At 41.5% G+C, this 25,821-nt stretch overlaps 5 protein-coding genes and 1 long non-coding RNA gene across 11 annotated transcripts in view; 3 read left to right on the top strand and 3 right to left on the bottom strand.

Annotated features, from left to right (window-relative positions):
- Positions 1–306: 306 nt before the first annotated feature.
- alg10 (ALG10 alpha-1,2-mannosyltransferase) lies at positions 307–4,322 on the bottom strand. The gene is made up of 3 exons (XM_044343860.1): positions 3,840–4,322; positions 2,749–2,946; positions 307–2,661 (listed from the first exon to the last, which is right to left on the bottom strand). The coding sequence occupies exons 1-3, from the start codon at positions 4,002–4,004 to the stop codon at positions 1,600–1,602; spliced, it is 1,425 nt and encodes a 474-aa protein (XP_044199795.1). The 5' UTR covers positions 4,005–4,322; the 3' UTR covers positions 307–1,599.
- A 77-nt stretch (positions 4,323–4,399) lies between these two features.
- tprkb (Tp53rk binding protein) lies at positions 4,400–6,091 on the top strand. The gene is made up of 4 exons (XM_044343861.1): positions 4,400–4,643; positions 4,822–4,944; positions 5,303–5,479; positions 5,841–6,091. The coding sequence occupies exons 1-4, from the start codon at positions 4,503–4,505 to the stop codon at positions 5,925–5,927; spliced, it is 528 nt and encodes a 175-aa protein (XP_044199796.1). The 5' UTR covers positions 4,400–4,502; the 3' UTR covers positions 5,928–6,091.
- Positions 6,092–6,672: 581 nt separating this feature from the next.
- Positions 6,673–9,764, bottom strand: srr (serine racemase). Of its 3 annotated transcripts, none has more exons than XM_044342725.1 (8): positions 9,667–9,764; positions 9,448–9,478; positions 9,119–9,298; positions 8,842–9,023; positions 8,206–8,336; positions 7,941–8,089; positions 7,767–7,856; positions 6,673–7,254 (listed from the first exon to the last, which is right to left on the bottom strand). In XM_044342725.1, exons 3-8 carry the CDS (start codon positions 9,294–9,296, stop codon positions 7,013–7,015), a joined length of 972 nt encoding a protein of 323 aa, XP_044198660.1. In that variant the 5' UTR covers positions 9,297–9,298; positions 9,448–9,478; positions 9,667–9,764; the 3' UTR covers positions 6,673–7,012. The 3 variants fall into 3 exon arrangements, with proteins under 3 accessions (XP_044198660.1, XP_044198662.1, XP_044198661.1); XM_044342727.1 differs by having other exon boundaries at positions 9,119–9,296; positions 9,454–9,478; XM_044342726.1 differs by lacking the exon at positions 9,448–9,478 and having other exon boundaries at positions 9,119–9,296; positions 9,667–9,758.
- Positions 9,765–9,822: 58 nt separating this feature from the next.
- trmu (tRNA 5-methylaminomethyl-2-thiouridylate methyltransferase) lies at positions 9,823–13,586 on the top strand. The gene is made up of 11 exons (XM_044342724.1): positions 9,823–10,017; positions 10,217–10,382; positions 10,475–10,581; positions 10,927–11,049; positions 11,163–11,335; positions 11,518–11,571; positions 11,726–11,792; positions 12,040–12,140; positions 12,380–12,524; positions 12,609–12,691; positions 12,836–13,586. Exons 1-11 carry the CDS (start codon positions 9,936–9,938, stop codon positions 12,983–12,985), a joined length of 1,251 nt encoding a protein of 416 aa, XP_044198659.1. The 5' UTR covers positions 9,823–9,935; the 3' UTR covers positions 12,986–13,586.
- Positions 12,465–25,745, bottom strand: LOC122974787. Its single transcript, XR_006400442.1, has 3 exons — positions 25,671–25,745; positions 25,305–25,357; positions 12,465–12,548 (listed from the first exon to the last, which is right to left on the bottom strand). It is a non-coding gene; the product is annotated as an uncharacterized LOC122974787 (long non-coding RNA).
- The window catches only part of celsr1a (cadherin EGF LAG seven-pass G-type receptor 1a), a 94,918-nt gene continuing 85,221 nt past the window's right edge, over positions 16,125–25,821 (top strand). For all 4 annotated transcript variants that reach the window (XM_044342720.1, XM_044342723.1, XM_044342719.1 and 1 more), the window contains exon 1: positions 16,125–19,905. In XM_044342720.1, coding sequence (XP_044198655.1) covers positions 16,344–19,905 — 3,562 coding nt within the window. In that variant the 5' untranslated portion in view covers positions 16,125–16,343. The remainder of the gene's footprint in view (positions 19,906–25,821) is intronic.

Raw genomic sequence — 25,821 nt, 5'->3', positions numbered from 1 at the left:
TTGTCTTATAGCTCCTCCTAGTGACTGAATCTGTTTAAATCAGCCTGAAAACACTTGAGGATGGAAGACTCTTCTGTAAGAATATTTTATGATGCTTTATTAATCTCCTTAATCTCCATGCACCTATTTGAACACTTATTTTGAAACTGAGAGGGTCTGAATACAGTAAGAAGCATAAACATTTTTAAAAAATGTTTTTTACCTTCTTTATACCTATGCGTTGTCTTCTGAATTCTGTGAAGATGTTTTGTGGTACATATATTTGTCAAAGGTGCTCTGTAAATAAACTCAACTTGAGACTTGATGCTGCATTAATCATTTTAATCGAAATTCTACACAAGATTGCATCAACATGAGAGCAGCATACAGCTAAATGGACAGTATATACAGTTAGTGTGGAACAGAAGTACTAGACAGATGAATAAACACAGACACAAGTAACAGACTCAGATAGAAAAGAGGAAAGGGACTTTGTGATGGAAGAAAATCTGAAATGACCATTTACACTGTTTATCAGTCACATGGAATTTCGTGGCCTCGTTCGAACCTGAAAAGTCTCAAACCTGACCTGAACAAAACCAGAGGACCAAATATGACAAAACTGTGATAAACTGATATAATGATAAACTGCACAATCAAATCACATGTTTGAATCCCAGCCCAATCCTGAGAACAATCAGGTCATGTTCGGTTTGAAATCAACTTCATGTTTATAGTAGATCTTGTGTATTTACATAGAAAAAGCAGTTCATCCTTCACACACACACGCACACACACAAATCAGGCACAACAAAAATAGCTGACATTATCAATCACAATTAAACCACAAAGTACAAAACAATAAAATAAATTATGGCTTGGTCAAGATTTTTTTTTATCATATCTTCACTTATAAAGTTGTCTGTGGATCAGGTGAAACTGGCAAAAAGCAAAAGTCTGTCACTACAAAATACATCCCATACAATAAAAACTGTTGAAAAGATGTTTTACAATATGGCTGCATCATATTTGGTCTCTTTAATTGTATTTACAGCTCATGTCAACAGTTATTTCTCCAAAGGGTGAATTATAGAGCAGCATATTTACATTTATAGTACAAAACAGTTTGTCATAAGAAAACGTTGCATCATAACCCATCCTGTCAATTCCCAGACTCCTACAGAAAATCTCAAAATTACATCATCATTTATTTCAACTTGTAGAGGATTTCAATCACAAATTATTTACATAAAGTAGAAACAACTTTTATATACAGGAAGTTCATATCAAAACATTATAATTCAGACCGGTACCAATGATTTTACAATACATACTGTCTTAATCAAAAATTGAATTATTTTTTTTTTAAATAAAAAAATGAATACCCTTTGTTGTTGTAATTTTCATGTAGTTGTGAACAGATTCAGGGTTCCAGGGTTTTTGATTTTCACCCCCATCTGTCATTACTATCTGACATTATCCTGAACACAGTCTGGTTACAAAAATGGCTCTTACAGAGAAAGAGCTTTCTATAAAGTAGTACTGTGGGAATTCTTTGATACCAGCACCCTGTTTGAGTCATTCTGATACCAGAACCAGTTCTTCCTCCATCTCTTTGGTTCACCACATGAACCTCTGTGTGGCCGTGTTGTCCGGCCAGTGGAAGGTCTTGGTGATGAAGATGTAAATTGTGGCAGCATTGATCGTCGTGTACAGGAGGAACTCCAGAATGAGTCTGGGAAGAGATGGCAGGGGCATGTGGAGACGGTACATCAGGTATGGAACGATGAAGTACCTGAACTCCAGGAGCTTCTGGGGGACTGTGGCGGCCAGGAGGCACGCCAGGAACGCTAAGCTCCAGAAGAGCGAGCGTGACTTGAAGGAGTCCAGAAAGTTCCACCCGGCGAACACGTACGCTGGGACGAGGAGGAAGCGCACCAGCTCGTGCCTCTGGAAAATCCTTTTCCACACGTAAAAGGGGAAGTGGCGGTTATCTGCCAGGAGGTACTTGTGGACGAAGGTGAACTTCCACACCAGGAGGAAGCAGAGACCGGTGATGAGGATGAAGAAAAAAGGCTGTTTCTTCAGAGCCTGCAGGAAGCGAAGGACGCGGTGGTAACAAAGCGAGACGGGAAGGGAAAAGAAGAGAGAGAAGGAGAAGAAATAAAAGAGTTGAGGAAAGTTGAGGCAGGCTTCGTGGCTCGTCCTGTCTCCCACCACGATCCCATCATTCAGCACCACGAACAAAAGGAAACCCACGGCGACTGCTGCGTAAGGCCAGGCCACCAGCAGCACCGCCTTCACATGACTGGGAGAGGTGAGGAACTCCAGTGAGAAAAGCATCACTTTCTTTGCTCCGCTAAATGACAAAGGAACCTGGGAGGGAGGAGACTTCTCATCCCTCTTTTTCGTATGCTCCACCCTCCAGGCCTCATCCATCTTGGCGGCCACCAGGGTGCCTGCGCAGAACGCCACCCAGATGATGTTGGTCTGGCGGAAGAGAATGGAGCAGATGCCCAGGAGCGCCGAGGCCTTGTGGCAGCCGTACAGCGTCATGAGGTAGGTGAAGAGGATGAAGAAAGTAGATCCAGCGTCGGTGTAGTAGAGGAAGTTGAAGAAGTAGAGCACGGGGAAGGTGGAGAGAGACAGCGCTGACAGGACTCGCCGTGAGGTTGTTCGTGTCTGGAAGAGAAGAAACAAAATTAGAGGACAAACATTATATCCGCTACCCTCCGCTCATGTATAACTCTCTCTGTCATCTAGTCGTACCTTCTCCCTGAGGTGCAGTTTACAGATGAGCAGATAGAGCAGGTAAAGGTTGCCGCAGTTGAAGAGCAGGTTGATGAAGCGTAGCATGGCCGTGGAACATACCACCGCTCCTGTCAGGTCGGCGAGCCACACCACGGGCTTGATGACGCCCACGGTGACGAGGTAAAGGCCTGGGAGGGTGGTGATCATTGGGTCCCACTGCACAAGGATCGAAACCATGTTCATTTCACACATGAAGAGAATTCAACATGACTTGGTAAGTGCTACTCAGTTTGTGAAAATAATTGGATGTCTTCTTGAAAAATTTAGAGATTTTTTCAAGTCTGACAAAATAACTCTGATGATGTCATAGTGATGTCACCAGGGTTAGGTGTCATAACAGTTATTTTGGCTTGGACGTGGAGCCTGACTCACCAAATGTGAGTGCGTAGTTTGAAAGACATGGATGTTTACCATGCAGGGAGGCTCTAATGAAAGACACTATCAGGTAGCATTATGGGAGATGTAGGATCCAGTGATTTTTGAGCTTGGGGATTAAAAAAGATATCTCTGCATGTGCGGTTTCTTTTTCGATCATCCCTTTTTTTTTTTTTTTAAACAGCCTTTCACAAGCCCCCCAACTTAATGAAAGTTATTTGAAAGTACTTTTTGTTAGGTTTGTCAATATTTAGTATTCGTGACGTAACTGTGTTACAAGAAAAAAATTATCCTTTATTTAACTTGACTTCCTGACATAATACAAGTTGAATACAGTAATAGAATCTGTTATTTTATCCTCCACAAACTCAACTGTTAGAAATATGGTCATTAGCATGTCAGTATGTTTGAAAAAGAGCTTTAAACGTGAATAAAACGCCGACTTCTGAACATTTGACGTATCCTGGCTAAAGCTTGCCTACATGTTAAGTACGAGAACAATACATCTGAGCACATAACCCCTGCTAATGTGTTTCTATACATCTGAGATGGAGATTAAAGGCTCTACAAGCTGCCACATCATTTTAAATGACAAAAGCTCCGCTGTCAGCTAATCCGCTCAACAACAATGAGACTCGCTTTCATGGCGTCATTTTATTAGAAAGCCACTTTACCTCATTGAATTTTCCATGGCAGTATTTCTGAGCTTGCGGGATATGAAATATCTCGTCCATGTACGGCTCCCTTTGCTCCCGAGTGACTCTGGAGAACAGCAGGCAGGATATCAAGAAGTTGGTGCTGCAGAGAGCAGTGAAGATGTAGCCTTCAAATTTCTCCATGTTTGACAACGAAATCCGACGCAAAAGTGAACGCAACCCGAAGCTAGCTGTTATAACAGCGTGTATAACGCATAACGACTCGATACGTGTGTTAAAAATCACTGCACGGCCTCAATTCAGAGGGAAACTGCGTGAAATCTATCCCAGTACTGATAAACGGAAGAGTTTTATGTTTGACAGCTGGCGGTCCGCCTAGCAAACACGCTCGTCATGGAAACTTTGTGTTCCGGCGTTATGTTAAATAGTTCCCCATCATACTTTTCTAACACAAATCTCCAAAATAATTAACATAATTATACATATGATTAATTTTAAAATGTAATGTTTCAACTGTGGTTTTCTTTCCTTTGTGGAACTGTTTCCCTTCCTAAAGAGGACGTTTCCGCTCAACCGGTGTCACCGTGTTATGGTTCCCCTTGTGTACACACTTTCATGTGAAGCGTGGTGGCACTGAACGTATCTCGTAGTTTTCTCATATTTTGTCAAATATTGTTCAACATGCAGTTAACACGGGAGCTAGAGCTTTACCCCGACCACAGCGTGACTCAAATGCTTTTCAAAGAGCTGAAAAATGCCGCCGAGTTGAGACAAAAAGCCGTGGAGGGTAAAATAAATGGTGCCTTGATCAACCCGACCATGGTGAGATTTTTAGCAACGTTTTTTTAATCACACTCTTAATACTCAATTTCAGTACTTTCATTACAGAACGATAAACAACACTGAGCCTGTTTGTACAACTTCTCTTGTCTGTTATTCAAGACGAAAAGTAAATATCAGGGAAATTATGTCTTTCACTGTTTTTCTTTTTTATTTACAGCTGCTGAATCCTTTTCAAGTACTGGTAGCTGCCAATAAGGCTGTTCACTTACAGAAAATTGGAAAAATGAAGACAAGAAGTCTATTCTCTGAAATAATCTTCAACCTGTCACCTACTAATAATGTAAGTAAAATACATTGATACATTTATTTAATGCATAGTGCATACACAAGAAATATTATGTCCTATTTCAGCTGGGAAAACATCCCTTTCTTCATATTGTTGTCCATATATTTTTATGAAAATGCTCATTTATATTTAAAACAGTATCGAGCCATAATCAGTTTAGGGGTAGAGAATACCTGTCATTGTTTAAATCCATGTTTTTTTATCTAATGAAAACTTTAATTGTTAGTTATCTGGAAATAAAAACTTATTTTGTTGTTGTGCACAAGTCTAATCTGCTCTGAATGGGAACCATCAGTTAAAATGTACATGTAAAGACTGAAAAATTCTATGTGTGCCTTCACTAATAATACAGATCTCAGAGGCCTTCAAAAAGTTTGGGATCTCAGACGGTGATGACTCTGTCCTGGTGGTCCTGGTTCACAACAAAGATGAGTCGCAGCTTCTGTCAGACATCACAGCCAAGGTGAACGGACGGCAGGTTCCAGTGGAAGATGTTTCCTCACTGTCGGACCTTGCAAAGATCAAAAAGGTTTTCCACCTCTGCTTTTATGTGATTCTTTCTATATAGTCTAGCCTTACAGATGCATCTGTTTGTGTCTGAGGAGTTGAGGCCACATCCTGAAACCTTTAAGTGTTGCTGGAGTCATTTTCCAAACAAAAATGCCAATATTTCTCTGGTTCCAACTTCTCAGATGTGAGGATTTGCTGCTTTTCTTTGTATAACATTATAGTAAACTGAATATCTTTGGATTTTGGCCTGTTGGTCGGGCAAAACAAATTAAAATTAAGTGATGTATGTGTAGACCTACTTGTCTTCACCTTGAAGTTACTTAATGAATTTTTGAAGCATTTTTTTTTATAATCTAACCCTGTTTTTGTCTCCATTTCAGTTGTATAAAGTCACTCCTCAGGAGGAGAAGTGTGGGACTCTGCTGGATGCAGTTGTATGCAGAATGGCCACTAAGGATGTCATGTAGTTACAACAGAAAATAAGAACACAACTTTTTTTTAAAGAATTGTTAAAAGTGAGATGTGGATTAATAGTAATGAGTTTTCTGCTGTTAATGTTGTTCCACCACATTAAGTCCCAAAATTCTGTTTCACACTTTATGTACATGTGAGAAATATATCTTATTTTTCATATATGTGTCCTGTCATTACTCCTACTTCAGTTGTGTCTATCCAGGTTAGACAGTAACAGATGTTGAAAAAGTTGGCAAGACGGAGAGGGAAGTTAGCAGAGTTCCCACCTCAACTTTTCACATTTCTCTTTCCTTTGAAGCTTTTCGGGCTACAGTTATTTTTGTCTCTGAAAGCTGAAGGTGGGCCCTGAGTTTTTGACAGTTGGGGACGATGATTAAAGCAGGACTCATGCCAGCAGTGGTGAATAATGAATCAAAAGTGCTCTGGGCCAAATATCAAGTATATCTCAGGAGGATTAAAAAATATATAACCACATTCACAGCTCTGACGTGAAAAATTCAAGTCAAATTTCAGTCAAACTCTGTCAGCCTAAGAAGACAGGAATATTAAATGTACGGGCTGTCTAAAACATTTGGATGCAGCTTTTACAGAAAGATATTCAGAACAGCTTTATTCTTTTAAATAACCTTGAACGACCAAGTTTGTGGATAAAGAAATTCTTTAACTTTTGGAAATTTAAAATGTCGCAGACTTTTTTTTTCTAAAGGGCATAACATTATTTACATACTCAGAATGAGATGAGATTGAGGTGTTAATTAAAACTAGCTGTGCATACACTGTTAAAAATGTTTATTCACAGACACTTAAATTAGTTATTGAATGAATATGGTCTTATTATATATCAACCGATTTCATCATGATTAATCTCACATCCAGACAAATATTATGTCAACAACAGAAACAGAAACCTCATACAGTTAGACTCAATACATATAGACAGACTGGCTCTAAAATGAATAGTGAATAGTATTTCAACTTTACAGTGTGTTAGACTATAAAGAGACACAACGTTCAGCTCGGTGGCCACAAATTGGCACAGATTTGTCAGAATTAGTCACATAAAGTAGTGTAAGTTTTATCAGTCTGGGAAGTTAGCAAGCTCGTCTTTGCCGACGTTCCCTCCGCTGAGGATGCACACCACATTCTTCCCCTCAAGCTCAGGTATCTTGTTATTAACGATGGCAGCGAAGGCAGCGGAGCCCGACGGCTCCACCACGAGTCCAGACCTGTAGAGAGTGGACACCGCCGCCTTGATCTCCTCATCGCTCACCAGGACGATGCCCTCCACGTAACGCTGGCACAGCTCATAGGGCAGCGTGCCTGTGATGCAACGCAAAGGAGAGAGAAGCAAATTATCACTGAAGTCGACACTTATAATCAGAAACTGCTAAATGGTTACTGTCTTTAATTCAATTACCTTTAATATTCTCCTGTGGACTTGATTTAAGGCAGAATATTAACACCAAACTATTCTTTGTTCCTTGCCTTTTTTTCAGTTTTAGATATGTGTGATAGCTGACACCAATGAAGGAATTCTCATTCTCGTCCCCCAAAAATGATTAGTTTTATATCAAGTTTGTACTGCCAAAAAGCAAAAGAATATTAAAGAGTACATAAAAACATTTAAAAGTGTTGCTGACCAGTATTCCACGCTAAAAGGGGGTCAAAATAAAGTAGAAAAAATAACAGTTGCACCTTTAAATCTAGGACAAATGTGGGGGGAGTGATCAAGAGAAAAGAAATGTGTTCTGACGAGCAAAAATCACAAAAAATACACCATCTCAGTGTAGTAGTTTGAAAACAGGCTCAACAAAATCCTAATCTGCTCGTACCTGCAAAAGGTGGTGCAAGTCCTGAAGCGATGCTCTTGGCGTCCATGCCCACTGGCTTCTTCTCAATGAAGCTTTTGTACATGGTGCAGGCTGGAGTTCAACACAAACACAAAGCACATGTCTACACTGATGTTGCAGATCTTGACACTGTATCATCCGTCGGTGAGTTTTTACCTCCTTCTGGTTCCACACCGTAGATCCTGGTTTTATCACAGCCTGACAGTTTGATAGCAGCAGCTACTCCTGCTAGCAGCCCCCCTCCACCACAGCACACCACCACCACATCGGGCTCGGGCATCACCTCCAGCACCTCCATACCTAGACTGGACACACACACACGTACACCCAATTCATGACACACTGAATTAAACCTAGTCAGGGATGTATTATGTGGTTTCTACCTAAGTGATCCAAAACCCACCATCAGCCCTGACTGTACCTGGCATGTCCTGCGATCAGATCCAGGTCATCATAGGAGTGCAGGAAAGTCATGTTGTCCACCTGAACGCATTGATTCACCACGTTCATCAGACAGGAGGTGGGAACTCGCTCCACCTCAACCCCGAAACTCTGAGGACACAATATACCATGTAATACACATAAAAAGTGCAATTATTCATCTGAACATTTGGTATTTAAAGTGAATTTAGTAGTCGTGATGCCAATTTTTGGCATGGAGAGATGCCTGCAGCGAGAAAGAGTGAGAATGTGATATTTTCTGTATGGGTTGTTGTAGATGATTAGGAATAATCAATACCTTTAACCAGTGACATTTAAGTCTAAGTATGGCTCTCAATTGAGATACTGTGCAAGTAGTAATCTGAATATTTCCACTTTTGTCAGTAATACTATTTAAAAAATGTACAGATTAAATTATTTCTTTTAAACGAGGCCTGATTCTTTTCAGAGGGATTAGGGTCAAACTCTGATTACTGATCAAACTGATATGTTAATGTAATATCTGAGTTCTTGTCGTAACATGTTACTGCTGGTAATTTGTGTTTTGCATGTAAAAGATGATTTAATTCCAGACTTTCTGTCTTTAACCTTGCTGGTCAAGCAGATGACGTCTGACCTGTATGAGGATGGATCTGGACACTGGAGCAGTTTCGGGCATCACCACTTTGCCCTTTGACCCGTAGTGTTTTGAGGCGTACGCAAAAGACTTCCCGTAGTTCCCGGCAGACATGGTCACAAAATGACCACCCTTCGGTCTCCTGGCAAACTGATTGGCCACTCCTCTGATCTTAAAAGACCCTGTCGATCAAAACATGTCACCAAAAATCAACGCAGAATTGAAAGACATGAATGTGTGAGACTGTCAATACTGAATTAAAGTGGTTTCCTCTGACCGGTCCTCTGCATGTTCTCCAGTTTGATGTGGATGTTGCAGTCCACGTTTAGAGGCAGGGTGGTCTGACACCAGGGGATCATGGGAGTGTTGATGACACCCAGGGGGCTGCTCCTTACCGTCTCCCTGGCTTCTCTCAGCAGATCCAGGGTAACGCCGTCTGCAGACATCTCGCCCATCTGTATCAGAAACACACAACATAGAATCACAAAGATATTTGAGTAGCTAAGTCACCATTTTAATACAAATTACATATATTAATATTGTATATCATAGGATGTACTATCATTTTTCAGTTACTACAATGGTTGTCATATATATTATATATATTTTCACCTCTGCTCTAACTGTAATTCAGCTCCTGTACAGAATAAGAAAAATAATGTTAATAGGAGGTATTATTTAAAGATATTAGTTGGTCTATGCTGAGGAGTCCATGCACATATATGAACGTTAAATCACAAAACCAATATCCAAGTTTTTACAAGAGACTTAAAATGAACGAAAAAGCTATGTTTTTTTGTTGTATCGTACTTATCCTCTACTAACCTTATTATTAATTTAGACTTTCCTATGTTTTTTTTTTTTGTTTGTTTTTACAAGTGAAGCTCCGTAATGTTTACAGTGTTACAACTTTTGCGGCCCCCCGCCGACACAAAAGGTTCCCGTTTGAATCGTGTTTCTAGTCGGACGTTCTTATCAGACGGGCCGCAAACATGGCAGTTCCTTCAGGTGGTGAAAGGACAGCAGTTAGCTAACTTTTCTTAGTTACATAAGGAAAACAAATCAACAAAAGAGACGGACTGTAATTTGAAAACATGGGTTTTATAAGGCACGTCGTGTGCGCCATGTCTGGCGGCGTCGACAGCTCCGTGGCGGCGTTGTTACTGAAGAGAAGAGGTGAGAAACCTTCCAAGTCTGAAGCCTCATGAAACAGAAAATAATTGATCTGACTCATTAAAGTTGGTTAGTTGAGCGTTTGTTATCCCGTTCAGCTTTACCTGAATGAGACTACAAGGAAAGTTATCTGTATTTTTCTCCAAGCCGTTAAAGGCAGTGTATTTTCTGTTTTTGTTGACAAATGTGCTTTTTTTGTTAGGTTACAGTGTGACAGGAGTGTTTATGAAGAACTGGGACTCTCTGGATGAAAGCGGACTTTGCACCACAGAGAAAGACTGTGAGGACGCCTACAGAGTGTGCAAGACTCTGGATATCCCCTTCCACCAAGTGTCTTATGTCAAAGAGTACTGGCATGAAGTTTTCAGGTATTTGAGTCTGTCATTCACAAATCACAGCAGTTTTTAATATCCTAATTCTCTAATATGAATTTCATATCTGTCTCTTTCCCCCTGTTCAGTAATCTGTTAAAGGAGTATGAGAAGGGCAGGACTCCAAACCCAGATATACTCTGCAACAAGCACATCAAATTCAACCATTTCCACAAATATGCCATCAACACTCTGGGTACGTAGTTATATTATAGACGTGTGCTGACATAAACATGTTCTAAGGTGCTTAATATTAGTTTCACTTGTGTGCTTTTTGGCTGGAAGGCTAGGGTTTTGATTATTGTGTTAAACTGGGCCTGAAAAAAATAAATAATAGAGAAACAAAAGTTAGATAAAAAACAAAGATGATCTATTAGAGGGTAAATAAATAAAGTTAATAATGTCTATAAATCGTTCCTCATCCAGACTAAAGAGGTAGGTTTTAAGTTTACGTTTAAAGATATAAACACTTCCAGCTGCTCTCAGAACCTCAGGCAGATTGTGTATAATAAGTATTGGGCTGTTGTTGTTGTTGACATAGGTGCTGATGCCATGGCAACGGGCCACTACGCTAGGACGTCCCAGGAAGACGCAGAGGTTTTTCAACAGACACACACAGCCCCGCCCACCACGCTCTTCAGAGATCGTTTTGAGATCAGAAATCGTAAGACTTCACCCCTCCACTTTTTTTTTTTTTTTTTTTTACTTCTCCTGTTTTAAGCCGAAATTTGCAACCGGTCTGTTTTACACTTATCCCTCTTATCCTTTCTTTACCAGCGGTGAGGCTGCACAAGGGAGCAGATCTCGTCAAAGACCAAACTTTCTTCCTCAGCCAGATCTCACAAGACGCCTTGCGACAAACCATGTTCCCACTTGCTGGACTCACCAAAGATTTTGTGAAAAAGATTGCTGCTGAAGCCGGGTTCCACCATGTGCTGAAGAAGAAAGAGGTAGAAAAAAATTTACATAAAACAGACATTTAAAGAAAGACAATTTAAATCGAATTCATGCTGATAAAAAAGATTTTTATAATCTGCACTAAGAAATGTCATTTTGAGTTTCTGACCAATGAACAAAAAGCACTTTCTTGTCTGTATTGTCAACTGCAACATGTGACTGTTATTTCTTTCAGAGCATGGGTATCTGCTTCATTGGAGAGAGAAACTTTGAAAACTTTATTTTGGAGGTGAGAAATTAAGCTTTGATTAAAAACAATTTTTGTCTTCTTTGATTTTTCTTTTCCTTTTTTCAGTGTTTGTTGTCCTCTGTCTGTGATGAGTTTAAATACCATAATTTATTAAGAGATACATGTAAATTTACATTTTTGTTACTCTTTCCAGTATCTAGAATCTAAACCAGGGAACTTTGTCTCCATTGAGGATGGGACCATAATGGGAAAACACAAAGGTATGTTTGTAGTTCACAGGTTCTCAAAGTTTGAATGTTTCTTGCAACAAAGAACTAGTGTGTCACTATTACATAATCACACAGAGAGAAGGTAATAACTCCTAAAATATTACATTTTAGGCCAACAAAAAAAACGTTAAAATCCCTTTAGGTGATAAAGCTGTTTGTACTTTACCTTATGTTCCAAACTCATAGAGCATATCATGTCCCTTTCTCCACATGTTCCTCTGTGTCTCCATCCATCCAGGCTGGTTCACTCTGACTCTGGGCCAGAGGGCGAGGATAGGAGGGCAGAAAGATGCCTGGTTTGTCGTGGACAAAGACATCACGACTGGAGATGTGTTTGTCGTGAGTTAATCAGTTTCTGTTGAAACATCTTTGATTTCTGTTTCCTCTTGAATCATGAAGCCTCCTTTTAGACTTTCTGAGTTGCTGAGAGAGAGAAAAGTTATCAATAACTCTTCGGATTCTCATAGATTTTGCTCACTTTTATATGCTTTTGTCATCCATGCAACATCAACCAAAACTGTTTGAAAACTTGTCCAATTTTTGCTGTTACTTCCGTCCTTAAATCTCTCGTGGCTCAGGCTCCAGCTACCAATCACTCGTCTCTGTTCCGTGACACGATGCGGACGGACCGCTTCCACTGGATAGCAGATGACCCGCCTCCCGCACTAGCCAGGACCCAGATGATGGAGTGTCACTTCCGCTTCATCCACCAGATGCCGCTCAGTGAGTTTTTCATTATCAGGGCAGCTGTATTGATAAACGAGAAGTGTAATCGTGATGTAAAAATCTTTTTTTTACGCTTTCCAGCTCCCTGCACTGTGACTCTGAACATGGACGGCTCTGTGTGGATCTCACTCTCCCAGCCAGTTAGAGCTCTGACGCCTGGACAGGTAACGCAGCTATTTCTTAGAATTCAGTGTAGTTGCTCAGGACTATGCTGTTACACCAGCTTCAATGCCAGCCTAAAAGACTCAAAAAAACAACAACACACTTCCTCTTAGTTTTTTAAGTCCTCCTTTTCATTTCTCCCCCAGTTTGCTGTACTCTACAAAGGAGACGAGTGTCTGGGTAGCGGGAAGATCATCCAGCTTGGGCCCAGTGAATACACGCTCCAGCAGGGCCGAGAACGTTTGTTAGCAGCCGCGCGGCTCAAGGAGAAGCAGACCCCTGAACCAGTCAGCTGAGACGACCCCGCAGCCCAGCCGTGGTGGAAATGCACTCTGTCTGGTACATTAGAGCACACTGATTTTGGAAAATAAACAGTTTCTTAGGGCTTTATGACACGCTGCTCCAGGTGAGCTCAACAGTATCGATGACACAAGGACAAAACGGTTACATACTGTGAGCTTGTCTGTTAACTGACCGAAGTTTTTGTTCAGCTAAAATCATCTCCAGTCGGCAAGTGTTTTGGAGTTAACACTACACGGTAATAATATGGTTTACTAAGCAACAGTAACCTCGCTTTAAAAGGAAATCAAGCGTTACAAACGTTCACTTACGTACTTCTAACATCACTAAATGGATCTACTTCAACACCTCAGCAAACATTTCCAGGTACAGTATGTCTGTTTCTGCTTGTGTCATAATTTATGCCAAGATAATTCTCTATTGCACCTTCATGATGGCACTAGTTGTGCTGTTACTGATGAATATGCGTTACAAGGAATAACACCTTGAAATAAGTTTTATTTAGGCAAACAAGACTGTTGGATAATCATGTACTTGGTACTGGTTTATGTACTGTATTCAAGAAGAATACACTCAGTGCTAAAAGTGTTTTTTTTTTTTTTTAAAAAAAATCAATTTAAGACATGTGAAGTTGCCATGTCAGACACCAACATCAAGCTCACCTTTTTGAAAAATATTCAGCTTTTGAATATTCTATTGATGAAAAATGATCCACAGACTTAAACTTTTATTTGGAGATGTTTTTTCATCACACAGTTCTCAGTGTTTTGGTTTGCAGTGGGAGAGAAAATGCTGACAGTGTGTGGTCTGAGCCAGTTATTGTTGTTTTCTTTACTGTAATAATATAAAACCTACTAGTGATCCAGGGGAAGGAGGCATAGTAGGTTCTTGCGGGCACTCAGACTCATCTGGGAATGAACGTGGCTCTGTTACACTCTTTTTTTATTCACTGTACTGAAAACTTGACATTTAGCTTTTCTTGGCATTTCCGAGGCTACTCGTGTTCTCAGTGATTCTCTCTGCTCCTTCACCTTTTTCCTCATAGACTGTCACTCATGTTTACCCTAACTCTGGGCCAACTGCAGACCTGTAAGGCTAACAAAAACTCCATTTTTTATATGTGTTGCAACATTTAAACACCAGCTGCTTCCAGTTTTAGTATTTGATGTTGACAGTTCCTTGGTGATCAATATGAATCCGTGACTCTAGTTATTTGAGTCATTGTCACAAAATAAGCTAGTTTTTCTTTTCTTTAAAGGAAATCAAGTTAGTAAAGTAAAAACCAAGTACAGAGTAGAGTTTCTCTGCAAGTGTTTGTTGTTTGGACGTTTTCTCCTTTTTAAAGAAGATATCGTGTTCAAAAGTCAGTAGAAATTATTGACTAAAAATTTGCAGAGTTAACAAATGATTGCAACTGAATACAAAAAGAAAAGAGTAAATATGCTGGTATTTGTTGTTTGAGCTCTCTTTGAAATTTGAAACAAAGAATAGAAACAGTTTTTACTTGTTATTACTCAACTGTTTTATACTGCTGCATTTTGATGCCATGTTTATTTTAAAATATACATATTTAGGGCTGTGTGATATGACAATATATGTCATGTGACTTTGGTCATATCGCTCAGCCCTATACATATTTTAATTCTTTGTTGTTGAAAAAACCTACAAGAAAATTTTAAGTGCCTTTTCTCTTTGGTTGGCATTGTGTACAAACTGTAAATACCTGAAATTTTAAAAGTGAGTGAATAAACCTGATAAGTGATATGTTGAGTTGTTTTCATCTGTATATTTAAAAATTCTGTTCGGAGTCATGAAAGTCCAATACTTAGTGAGAGTACTTTGGTTGTTGTACTGTTATTGGTCCACAGCGGGGCACTATTATACAAGATAAACCTCCAGGGTGGACCTGTTGTCTCCAGTCAGTATTGTTAAGCACAGCAACATCCTGGACAGTCACGCCACCGCCTAATTATAGAAGTTTAGTTTCATAACCTTGTATTATTTCCCAAAATAGATTGAATGTGTGGTAATTTCTGTTAAATTGTCCTGTAAGTCAGTGGTTCTCAACCTTTTTGGTGTCAAGGACCCCTAAATTGATACACATCAGGCTGCGGACCCGTATTTGATAAGATGTAGTGTCAGGGATCCCCACCTGATGACATTTCATAACTGTCTTTTCTGTAGATTGGCAGATAAACAGAGAAGAGTGTGAAACCTATGAACATAGTAATCATTTTTATGCATTCTCTCATCAGGCTAACTTCTAGTTAATGAAATAATAGTGAAATTAAAATATTCCCCATTTTTCTGGGGACCCCCTGGAACCCTCTCAAGGGGGGCCCAGGGGTCCCTGTACCCCAGGTTGAGAAGCACCGCTGTAAATCATCTGTCAGCCTAAAACTGGTTTTCTTGGGGGGGGGGGACAATAAATGTGATCGGAATACAGAGAACATAAAGAAAAACAAAACAATAAAATGAAAGGTTTTGTTGATATACCACTTTGCAAAGCTGTAAAGTGACAAAAGTGATAAAAGTTCAGAAAACAAGACAAAAAGAAAAAAAGAGTATTAGGAGCATAATAAAACCATAAAATGAGTTTTTCCAACCTTAGACAGAACCGATTTTAAATTCTGAGAACATTTTATCCCAGAACAATTACAGTGTAATGAACATAATTCCCACAGTGCACAACGCAATCATATATCACTTTGCAAACATCTGCTTTACATTTAACATTCATCAGGTTTGCTGAAAAGAGTTTGATAGATCCAAATGATATGAATCAATGTAAACTCTCCTCCGTTTATTGTAATCACAGCCGTTTACCAGTTGATTCAAGATGTGACATCATTTTCTAAAATTATGGACTTTAGGCTTTAGTTCAACTTCTTTTTATGTCTTCTTCATGTACCGTCACTGCTTACAACTACTTCAACATAAAAAAGTTGAAGAGGGAGCGACACTCAAACACGCATTAGGAATTTAAACCAACTCTCACCCTATTGTAATAACAATGCACTTGCGCGCATTGGTCACCCGGTCAGGGCCACTTCCTAAATCTCCATGAGAAAAAAAAAGTCCCCCCCGTGAAAGCGTCCCGGAGGGGGAACACAGCAGGTTTATGGTAATAAGCTTGAGGAGGAGGAGGAGGAGGAGGAGAGCCACGGAGCCATTTTGTACTCATTTTAAACTCAGTGTGGGTTAACGCAGCCGCTGCGCGCCGTGGATACACTGATACTATGGATAACGAGCGTCTTTTTCCGCGTTAAAACTTCACAATGAGGGATAAAAGTAAGACGCGGTGTTGGGAGAGGGAGAGTTAATGCTTTTGCGGAGGAGTTTCGGTGAAGGTGAATGGGATTTGGAAGGTTTAAAAGCATGGAGTTACCGATGTATTGGATTTGGGTTTGTGTCTTGTTCAACGTGCCGCTTATTGTGGGATGTTTGGAGCTACACCTTTCGGAGACTTTACAGCCCGGGACGCATTTGGCAAACCTGTCGCTTGGCCCAGGGAGGACTTATAAACTTGACAGGACTTTATCCCCTAAATTTATTCAGAACTTTTTCCAAGTTGGGAGGCACGACGGAGTTATCCGTCTGTCCCAGAGAGTGAAGTGTGCGCACACACTGAGGAACCCTGCGCCTGTTTATTTCCGAACAGGTTCCTTGACATCTGGAGATGTTATTCTCACACGTTTTAATGTGTTCGTTCATGGCCAGGACTGTTTTATCAAATACAAGAGAAAGAAAGCGTCAGGTAAGCCAGATATTGACATTAAACACCTTTCAAATCTGGAAGCAACTTCCTGCTTATCCGCAGGTAAATTGCTTTTGAATGTAACAGAGCTTTTGCCTGCCTTTACGCGGAACATCGCCCTTTTGGACTCTGTGTGTGTTGGAAAAGGCTTAGTTGCGGTGTTCAATCATGGGAATTTGTTCCTGGTCAATGACTTATGTCTTGAGCACAGAGGACAGCCCGAGGTGAATTTGCACTGCCCGTTGCACAGCTCTCCAGGCGGTCGGCTCTCTGTGCAGCTGAGTTTGACGCTCACAAAAGTGCCTGAACAACATGGATCCTTATCAGAAACCGTCCAGAGAAAGTCGGGCAAATTGATCCGAAGAGGGAAGCGACAAGTAAACACGTCTCCCCAGTTCCAGCTCCCCAACTATCAGGTGTCCGTGCCCGAAAATGAGCCTGCGGGTACGCGGGTTATCACCCTGAAAGCCACTGACCCGGATGATGGAGAGGCAGGGAGGCTGGAGTACGGCATGGAAGCCTTATTTGACAGCAGGTCCAATGACTTTTTTACCATCGATTCTCAGACAGGGAGCATAACAACCGTCCAGGCACTAGACAGAGAAGTCAAAGACACCCATGTTTTTAAAGTCACTGTGACTGACAATGGCACCCCCAAAAGGTCAGCCACTTCTTACCTCACTGTCACTGTGAGTGACACTAATGACCATGGCCCGGTGTTTGAGCAAACTGAATACCGTGTTAGTATCCGGGAGAATGTAGAGGTGGGCTTTGAAGTGATGACAATCCGGGCCACTGATGGAGATGCTCCCTCCAACGCCAACATGATTTATAAAATTGTGAATGGCGAAGGAGTTAATTCTGTATTTGAAATCGACCCACGGAATGGTCTGGTGAGGATCAGAGAGCGGCCCGACAGGGAGACCAGGGCCCAATACCAGCTGATTGTTGAAGCCAATGACCAGGGCAAAGACCCAGGTCCCCGCAGTGCCACTGCCACTGTCCACATCTCTGTGGAGGATGAGAATGACAACTACCCACAGTTTAGTGAAAAGAGGTATGTTGTGCAGGTCCCAGAAAATGTGGCAGTCAACACAAAAGTCATCCAGGTGGAGGCCACAGACAAAGATGAGGGGAACAACGCCAAAGTTCACTACAGCATCATCAGCGGTAATGTTAAAGGACAGTTTTACATTCACTCCCCCACTGGTGTGATTGATGTCATCAATCCTCTGGACTATGAGATGATTCGGGAGTATAATCTGAGAATTAAAGCTCAGGACGGTGGCAGACCTCCGCTGATTAATGGCACAGGTATGGTGGTGGTGCAAGTGGTTGACGTGAATGACAATGCTCCCATGTTTGTCAGTACACCTTTCCAGGCTACTGTGTTGGAAAATGTGGCCATCGGTTACTCCGTGATCCACATTCAAGCAATTGATGGTGATTCAGGAGAAAATGCCCGTCTGGAATACCGGCTAACTGATACCACCCCTGGTTTTCCGTTCACCATCAATAACAGCACAGGCTGGATTACAGTAAGTGAAGAGCTTGACAGAGAGACCACTGAGTTCTACACCTTTGGCGTGGAGGCAAGGGATAATGGGATACCCGTGATGTCATCCTCAGCCAGCGTCAGCATCACGGTGCTTGATGTGAATGACAACGTACCCACATTTACAGAGAAAATCTACTCGTTGAAGATCAATGAAGATGCTGTGGTGGGAACCAGTGTGCTGACAGTGACGGCCGTGGATAGGGATGTGAACAGTGTGGTGACTTATCAGATCTCCAGTGGCAACACCAGGAACCGCTTTGCCATCACTAGCCAGAGCGGCGGTGGGCTCATCACTTTAGCCCTCCCCTTAGACTACAAGCAAGAACGCCAATATGTCTTGACAGTTACTGCCAGTGATGGAACGCGTTACGACACTGCTCAGGTGTTCATCAATGTGACAGACGCCAACACACATAGGCCGGTCTTCCAAAGTGCCAACTACCAGGTGATGCTCAGTGAAGAACGACCTGTGGGCTCCACTGTGGTGGTGATCAGTGCGACGGATGAGGACACAGGGGAAAACGCTCGCATAACATACGTTATGGAGGACAATGTTCCTCAGTTTAAAATTGACCCAGACACTGGTGCCATCACAACACAAATGGAGATTGACTATGAAGACCAGGCGTCCTACACATTAGCCATTATTGCTAGAGACAACGGCATCCCTCAGAAATCTGATACCACCTATGTAGAGATTATCATCCTTGATGCTAATGATAATGCTCCCCAGTTCCTCAGGGATATGTACCAGGGGACTGTATTTGAAGATGCACCTGTCTACACCAGCGTTCTCCAGATCTCTGCTTCAGACAGAGATTCTGGCTCAAATGGCAGGTTGAGCTATACATTTCAGGGTGGTGATGATGGGGAGGGGGATTTCTTCATAGAGCCTTACTCTGGTATCATCAGAACTGCTCGCAAACTGGACCGGGAGAATGTTCCTGTTTACAACCTGAGGGCCTTTGCTGTGGATAGGGGGGTTCCTCCTCTAAAAGCAGCTGTTCCCATTCATATTGTAGTTCAAGACATAAATGACAATGCTCCAGTGTTTGAGAAGGACGAGCTTTTCATTGATGTGGAGGAGAACAGCCCAGTGGGGTCCGTCGTGGCCCGAATCACTGCCACAGACCCTGATGAGGGCACTAATGCTCAGATTATGTACCAGATCGTAGAAGGGAATATCCCAGAAGTTTTCCAGCTGGATATTTTCAATGGCGACCTCACTGCACTCACAGACCTGGATTATGAGACCAAAACAGAGTATGTCATAGTGGTCCAGGCCACCTCAGCACCACTAGTGAGCCGGGCCACTGTGCACATCCGTCTGGTAGACATGAACGACAATGAGCCAGTGCTGCAGAACTTTGAGATAATTTTCAACAACTATGTCACCAACAAGTCCAACAGTTTTCCATCAGGAATAATTGGGAAGGTACCAGCTCATGACCCTGACGTGTCGGATAAGCTACGGTTCAAGTTTGAATCTGGAAATGAGCTCAGACTGCTGCTGTTGAATGAGGACACCGGGGATCTGAGGTTGAGCAGGGACCTGGACAATGACAGGCCCCTGGAAGCACCAATGACCATTTCCGTCTCAGGTAAAATAACATTTCAAAAAAATCTTTCCTTCTATCATTCTGTTCTATCTTTTTCTATGAAGAAATTGTTGATTTTCATGTCAGTTACATGTGTCAGTTCAGGCAAACAAGGTGATAAATGTTTTTCATGTTGGAAATCTGAGTCACCACATGTGATAAATCATCAAACTGCAGAGTCAATATAGAGTTTTCTGTTGAACAGAGACCAAGGGCAGGTTTCGGCTGTAGTGTTGACTGTATGTTCAGTAATTGTTTGCTGCAGGCTCTATGCAGGATCCGGTTGTGCCGCTTTTGTGCTGTTTGGGTGATAAATGTATTGTGTGCAAGTGGTTTGGTTGGGATAATGAAAAGGTGCTATTAGCAGGGCACCCTCATAACCAAGCCGCTTTGTTGTTGCAGATATGTGGGTTTCTGTAGGAAGTAGGTACACACACATCCATATAGTGCAAGAATATGCACACACATGATTTCCCTCCTTTGGAGCATATACATAGTCTGTACTCTTTGAAGTGCAGAGGCTGAAGGTTTTTGGCTGCAGAAAGGTTGATTAACATCTTGTGGCAAGATGTCTCCTAAGATTTCACCAGAGTAACGTTTCTAGCTTGAAAAGTTTATTCTTGGAACTGCTTCAATTTTGAATGAAAGATAACTTTCAAATCTAGATTTTTTTTGGAAAGGTTTTTGTAACAGGTTTGGATCTGAAGGCTTGTGCGTTCATGCTACAAGGTCACACAGAAAGAATTTGCGCATAAGTTTCCCTTTTTCCACTACAGAAGCAGACTTTGTTCTTTAAAGTTAAAGATTAGACCAATGCAAACACTTGGACATTCACACCTAAACTGGCAGGGTCACGGCTACAGTACAAGCAAACTCACACACACACAACACACACAACACACACACACACACACACACACACACACACACACACACACACTTTGCAAGAAAGCACTGTGGCATTAATCAGGCAGTTGGACAGGCAGGATAACTACCCTGTCACCTATTGACAGCTGGTTGCTCAACCTCCTCTCTGTCTTTCTTTCTCTGTCTTATTCTTAACCATTCTTTTCTTCTTCCTCCTCTCTCTCTGTTGGCTGATCTTTCAAAGCACATTAAGCCCTGAAATGGGCAGACAGCCCAACACAGCTAGATCTTTTCAATTCTCCTTCCTTCTGTGTCACCCTATCATCTAGCTCTTCTCAAAGCCAGCATATCACACATACTGCATGAATACAAATCAACTGTGATGGACCAGGCTGCACCAGGGCAAACCCATATCCTCAGTTCATCAGTCTAATCACGTTTGTGGTTATTTTAACTCTAGGCAATGGATCATTATGACAGCTAGAAATTTCACAAATTCTTGGGCGGCGACAGAAACACTGATGAAATAATTCAGCAGATCTTTGGTGCTCATACAACTGCATCAGAACAGGTTAATGCAACAACTGCTGGTTCATCAGTCGCTAGTCTCTCCTTTTTTCCCTAACAGTGTTTTTGCTTAAGGACTTGCGCCATCTTTTCTCATGAACAAAAGACAGACTGCCCTCTAAGTGCTTTATGGGTGTTATAGAAGACCCACAGAGCATCTGAGGAAGCAGCAACTGACCACAATAGTTACAAGACTTATAGCCCTCATTCACTGCCTCTGCACTCTTGGTTGTCAATAACAGTTGACAGCTCTTGCAGTATCCCTGACAACAGTGACCTCATGATGGTCCCAATGGGGGCTGGACCTCTTCATTAGGGCACACACATACAAATATATCTAAGCATGTGTTCTTGCAAAATTAAACAGATGCACACACTCTGAAAAACTGCCCCAACCCCCCTTTTTTTGGTGGCTCACCCTGATGTCAAGTGTTAGGTAACCATTACCACTTATGTCTTGACCTTTCAACCCCAGGCTCTTGGGAGAGGAAGGCCTGAGGGGACTGATGAGCTAACGGCATCTTAAGAAGCACCAAGAAACAAGACTGTGATTGTGTTGCTGTCTCTATAATTTAATCACTCTCTGGGTCTAGTGGTCTCCCATGTTCTCTTAAGCAGTATTTAGTCTTACTGTGAGGCTAATGTTTTGACCTTTTCTCCGTCTCTGCCTTATGCACATACCAGTCAGTTCAGTTTGGGTTTCTAGGCCGACATCATCTTCATCAGCTTACATCAACATTGACATCCTCTTTCTATGAGTGATGAGACTGATCAGAGTGCATTAGTTCCGTCTTGCCCCCTTAACCCCAATCACTATGCCTGATCAATAGAACAAATGGCTGTTTATCTATCAAAGCGAGCATTGATTTGTGTTGGTTGGAGATGACTGACAGGGAAATAGAGATGAAGAGATTGCCATCTGTCACAAAGAATGACACATTTTACTTTCTATATCCTCCTAATCAAGACTCTTCTTTGAAAACACTCTTGCACAGGTGCTTTTTATTTTGGCGAACAGAAGGCCTGGGAATGTTTGTCAAGCCCTCTGCTGAAACATGAGTATGCTCCAATATCTCTCCCGAGATACACTCGTTTAACACACTCTGCTAGCCACAACACTGTTCTATCTGTCCTCATTCTCTCTCCCCCTGTGCTTGCCTTGTATGTGTGTGTGTGTGTGTGTGACTCACAGTAACTCAGTGGTTTGAAAGCTAGGGGTTATGTGTTCTCATTGTAAGAGCTTTTATCTTAGCTCGTCAAATTTCACTTAAAACCCTCGGGGTTTTCATTGTGTTTTCTGAAAGATGAGTATCTGTCAATTTATTCTGACTGCTTCAAGTGTCACAAAACAGAGAAGGACTTGAAGTTAATGCACTTGCCTCCTTCATTCTTGAAAACCATATTTTCATATCTAACCTACTTCGACAGGTGTAATTAACTTTTCCTACATCACTATGCCCCATCCAGTCGGTGCCTGATCAAAGCAAGCCTGTAGTTGTACAGAGGATACACATCAATGATAATTCCACCAATTTGTTACCGTAGTTACTTCATAATACCAGCTGGTTGATGGCCAGAGTTGTTAGCAGAGCTCACAGTCAGACCCACCATCTGAAGCCAAAATTTACTAGCGCTTGGCATGTGTTGCTAATAAGAGTCTGTTGCCAGCAATCTAGATAATTAGCGATTTCCTAAAGTGGTGATGAAAAGAAAGGCTTGATTTTAATTGTACCTGAATGGACTTTTGACCTTTGGGAAATTTTGTCTTGACAGAAATCTCAATTGATCTCAAGAAACCAATCAGATCTGATGCAGTTCATGGCTACTTGACAAGCGTTCATTGTCAAAGTGATGATTTGGGAGCAAAAAAAAGGAACAGTGGACTACATGTGACACAGGGAAGATTGTTTCATTAGTTAGTTTAGACATGATGTTCAGAGAGAAAGACACAAACATGTGTGTCGTGGCCCTGATAGCCTCCACATTCTTCTTTTTGCACCAAGCAAATTGCTGTAGATCTGCTTCCTGATATGCAAAAGGAATCACCTAATGTGCACTGGAGATTTTTTCCTCAGGAAATATCTACCTGATAGGTGGGGTTTACAACAGCAAACGTTAAAGCTCGCATTAACTGGCTCTAGGTGGAGTTGTGTTATATCATTCAGTGATGCAGGACAGCAGATTGTTACTTAAACGATTAAGAATGATTGATGCTAAATCGTCTTTTTCCACTCCTAGCTCTGATCGTTTTCCTTATCCTCGGTGAGCGGGATGGCATGCAGCTACACGCACTCATACACACACCCGCCTCCAACCTCCCCCCTCCTCCCTGTGCTTGCCCTCTTTTCCCCCATGGGGCTTTTGCTGAGCGTCCATGCCTTTTGGTTTGGTTCTTAATTCCATTCAAGGAGCTGCATAGCTCAGCTTTTTAACATTTCTGTTCTAGTCCACCCCCCCATTACACACACTTTCGCTCTTTCTTTGCTTTCTCTCGCTCCTCCTCTCTCTACATACATAATTAGATTTCTACTGTGACACAAGAGCTTTAGCTTTGTGCTTATTTTAAAACCCAGGCCAAGATAAAATATGCTCTGCTGATGGACTCGCTGAACTTCCACTTAAAAACATTCCTTTGAAAACTGCTGCCTTATCATTTAAAAGGAAAGAAAAAAAGTGTAATATGAGGGACAATTAAACTTGTGCAATACAGACTGTAGGCTGTTTGGGCATGATGCATTGCTCCCTGTATGAATAATGTGACTTGATTAACTCTCCTGAACCACATCATCATCTGATGCAGCCCTTGTCCTTGGCATTCTTTTGGTTTGGAATCATAATTTGGCCTCAAAAATATTGCGTCACAAGAACACATATTGAGAAACTACTCCTGTGTGAGTCAAGGGACAAATTGCCTTTCCCCTGTCCCGATCCTTTTTCCCAGGTCTGATGTTCTGACGAGAGATATGTGACTCCTCACCGGAGCTCAGGTGTGGGAGCGATGCACATACACAGACAGTGCTTACACAGGACCTCTCACCTGTGAGATCAAAGCAGGACATGGGGTTTTACACACACACTCAGTGGTGAGAAATGACCCTGAACCTTCTTACACATGACTTCTGACCTCAAACTGATGGATGGGGACAAAAAAGGGGGGAAGGTCCCAGGAAAATGGAGTTTGATATCTGAGATTTCTTCCCATAGAAACTTCAACTGAAGCTACTTTTTACCTGCCAGAAATTACTTTAATGAATTTCCTTGTTTTTCACTTGCAGAATGACTGCTTTATATCTTTATTTAACACATTTTTTATATATTTGTGAAGTCTTAGGTTGTACTTTTTCAAAAAAAAAACTTGGTATCAGCTCAGTAACCAAACTACCAAGGAATTTTAAATAACAATCAGCAGAAGAAAGAGTGGTATAAGTTTCATCACAGTGTGTATGTAAAACCATGTATGGTTGCTATATTTGATGGTGCCTGTGTTCTTAAGCCTTGTCTACAGCAGCTCATATGTTTCTCTGCAGTGTGTGAGATATGCAGCCATTCTCAGGCTTGGCACTCTCAGTAACTGATATTGGGAGATCCCATTCATTCCTGAGATATCACACACCCTGCTGGATTTAGGCTAAACGTTGCCCCTCACCACATTGCCCTCTGTCTCCTCCCTCTTCATCCTATCTCACTGTTCTTTCTTCTCATTCTTTGACTCGTTGTTATTCCTCTCCTTTGACAATCTTCCTTTCTTTCTCTTTCTCCGTGCTTTCCTGAAGAATGCACCCATTGCTTGACCATTTGGAGTGTTTCTCTCCTGCCACGTGGTTGTTGAGGCTAAAACCATCCTGAGCGGTTACAGAAACTTATTAGATTACTGTCTTCTTCTCGCTTTCTCTGTCTGCATGCCTGTCTGTATCTGTGTGCCGCTCTTGTCAGTTTGCATGTTTGTGAATGTGTTTGTGTGCGCATACCTGGCTGGGCACTATCCCACCATGTGTGTCCAGTTTATCTTTCTTCAGTCGTCCTAGCAAAAAAATGAATCCATAAAATAACTTTTAATTTATATTTTAAAGTAAATGTAAAAGTGTAGTTGAACATTTTGGAAAATACGCTTATTTGTTTTCTAGCAGAAAGTTTGATTATAATATTGATACCACTCACGTGTCTGTATATGACGCTACAGCTAGCAGTCGATTAGCTTAGCTTAGCAGAAAGACTGTAAACAGGGCTAGCCTGGTTGTGTCCAAAGACCAACAAAAACAAACACCTACCAGCACTTCTAAAGCTCACTAATTAACAAGTTATATCTTGTTTGTTTATTAGGTGGAATTTGTTACCTTCGGGCACAGCCACGCTAGCTATGTCCCTGTTTCCAGTCTGCGCTAAGCTAACTGTCTGCTGGCTATAGCTTCATATACAAACATGACAGGTATCAATCTTTATATCTAACTGTCAGCAAGAAAGCCAGTAGGCAGATTTCCAAACATG

The sequence above is a fragment of the Thunnus albacares genome, chromosome 23, assembly GCF_914725855.1.
Source record: "Thunnus albacares chromosome 23, fThuAlb1.1, whole genome shotgun sequence".
Classification (NCBI taxonomy): Eukaryota; Metazoa; Chordata; class Actinopteri; order Scombriformes; family Scombridae; genus Thunnus; species Thunnus albacares.
Note: the sequence above shows the minus strand (reverse complement) of the source record. Positions and strands in the feature narration are given on the sequence as shown.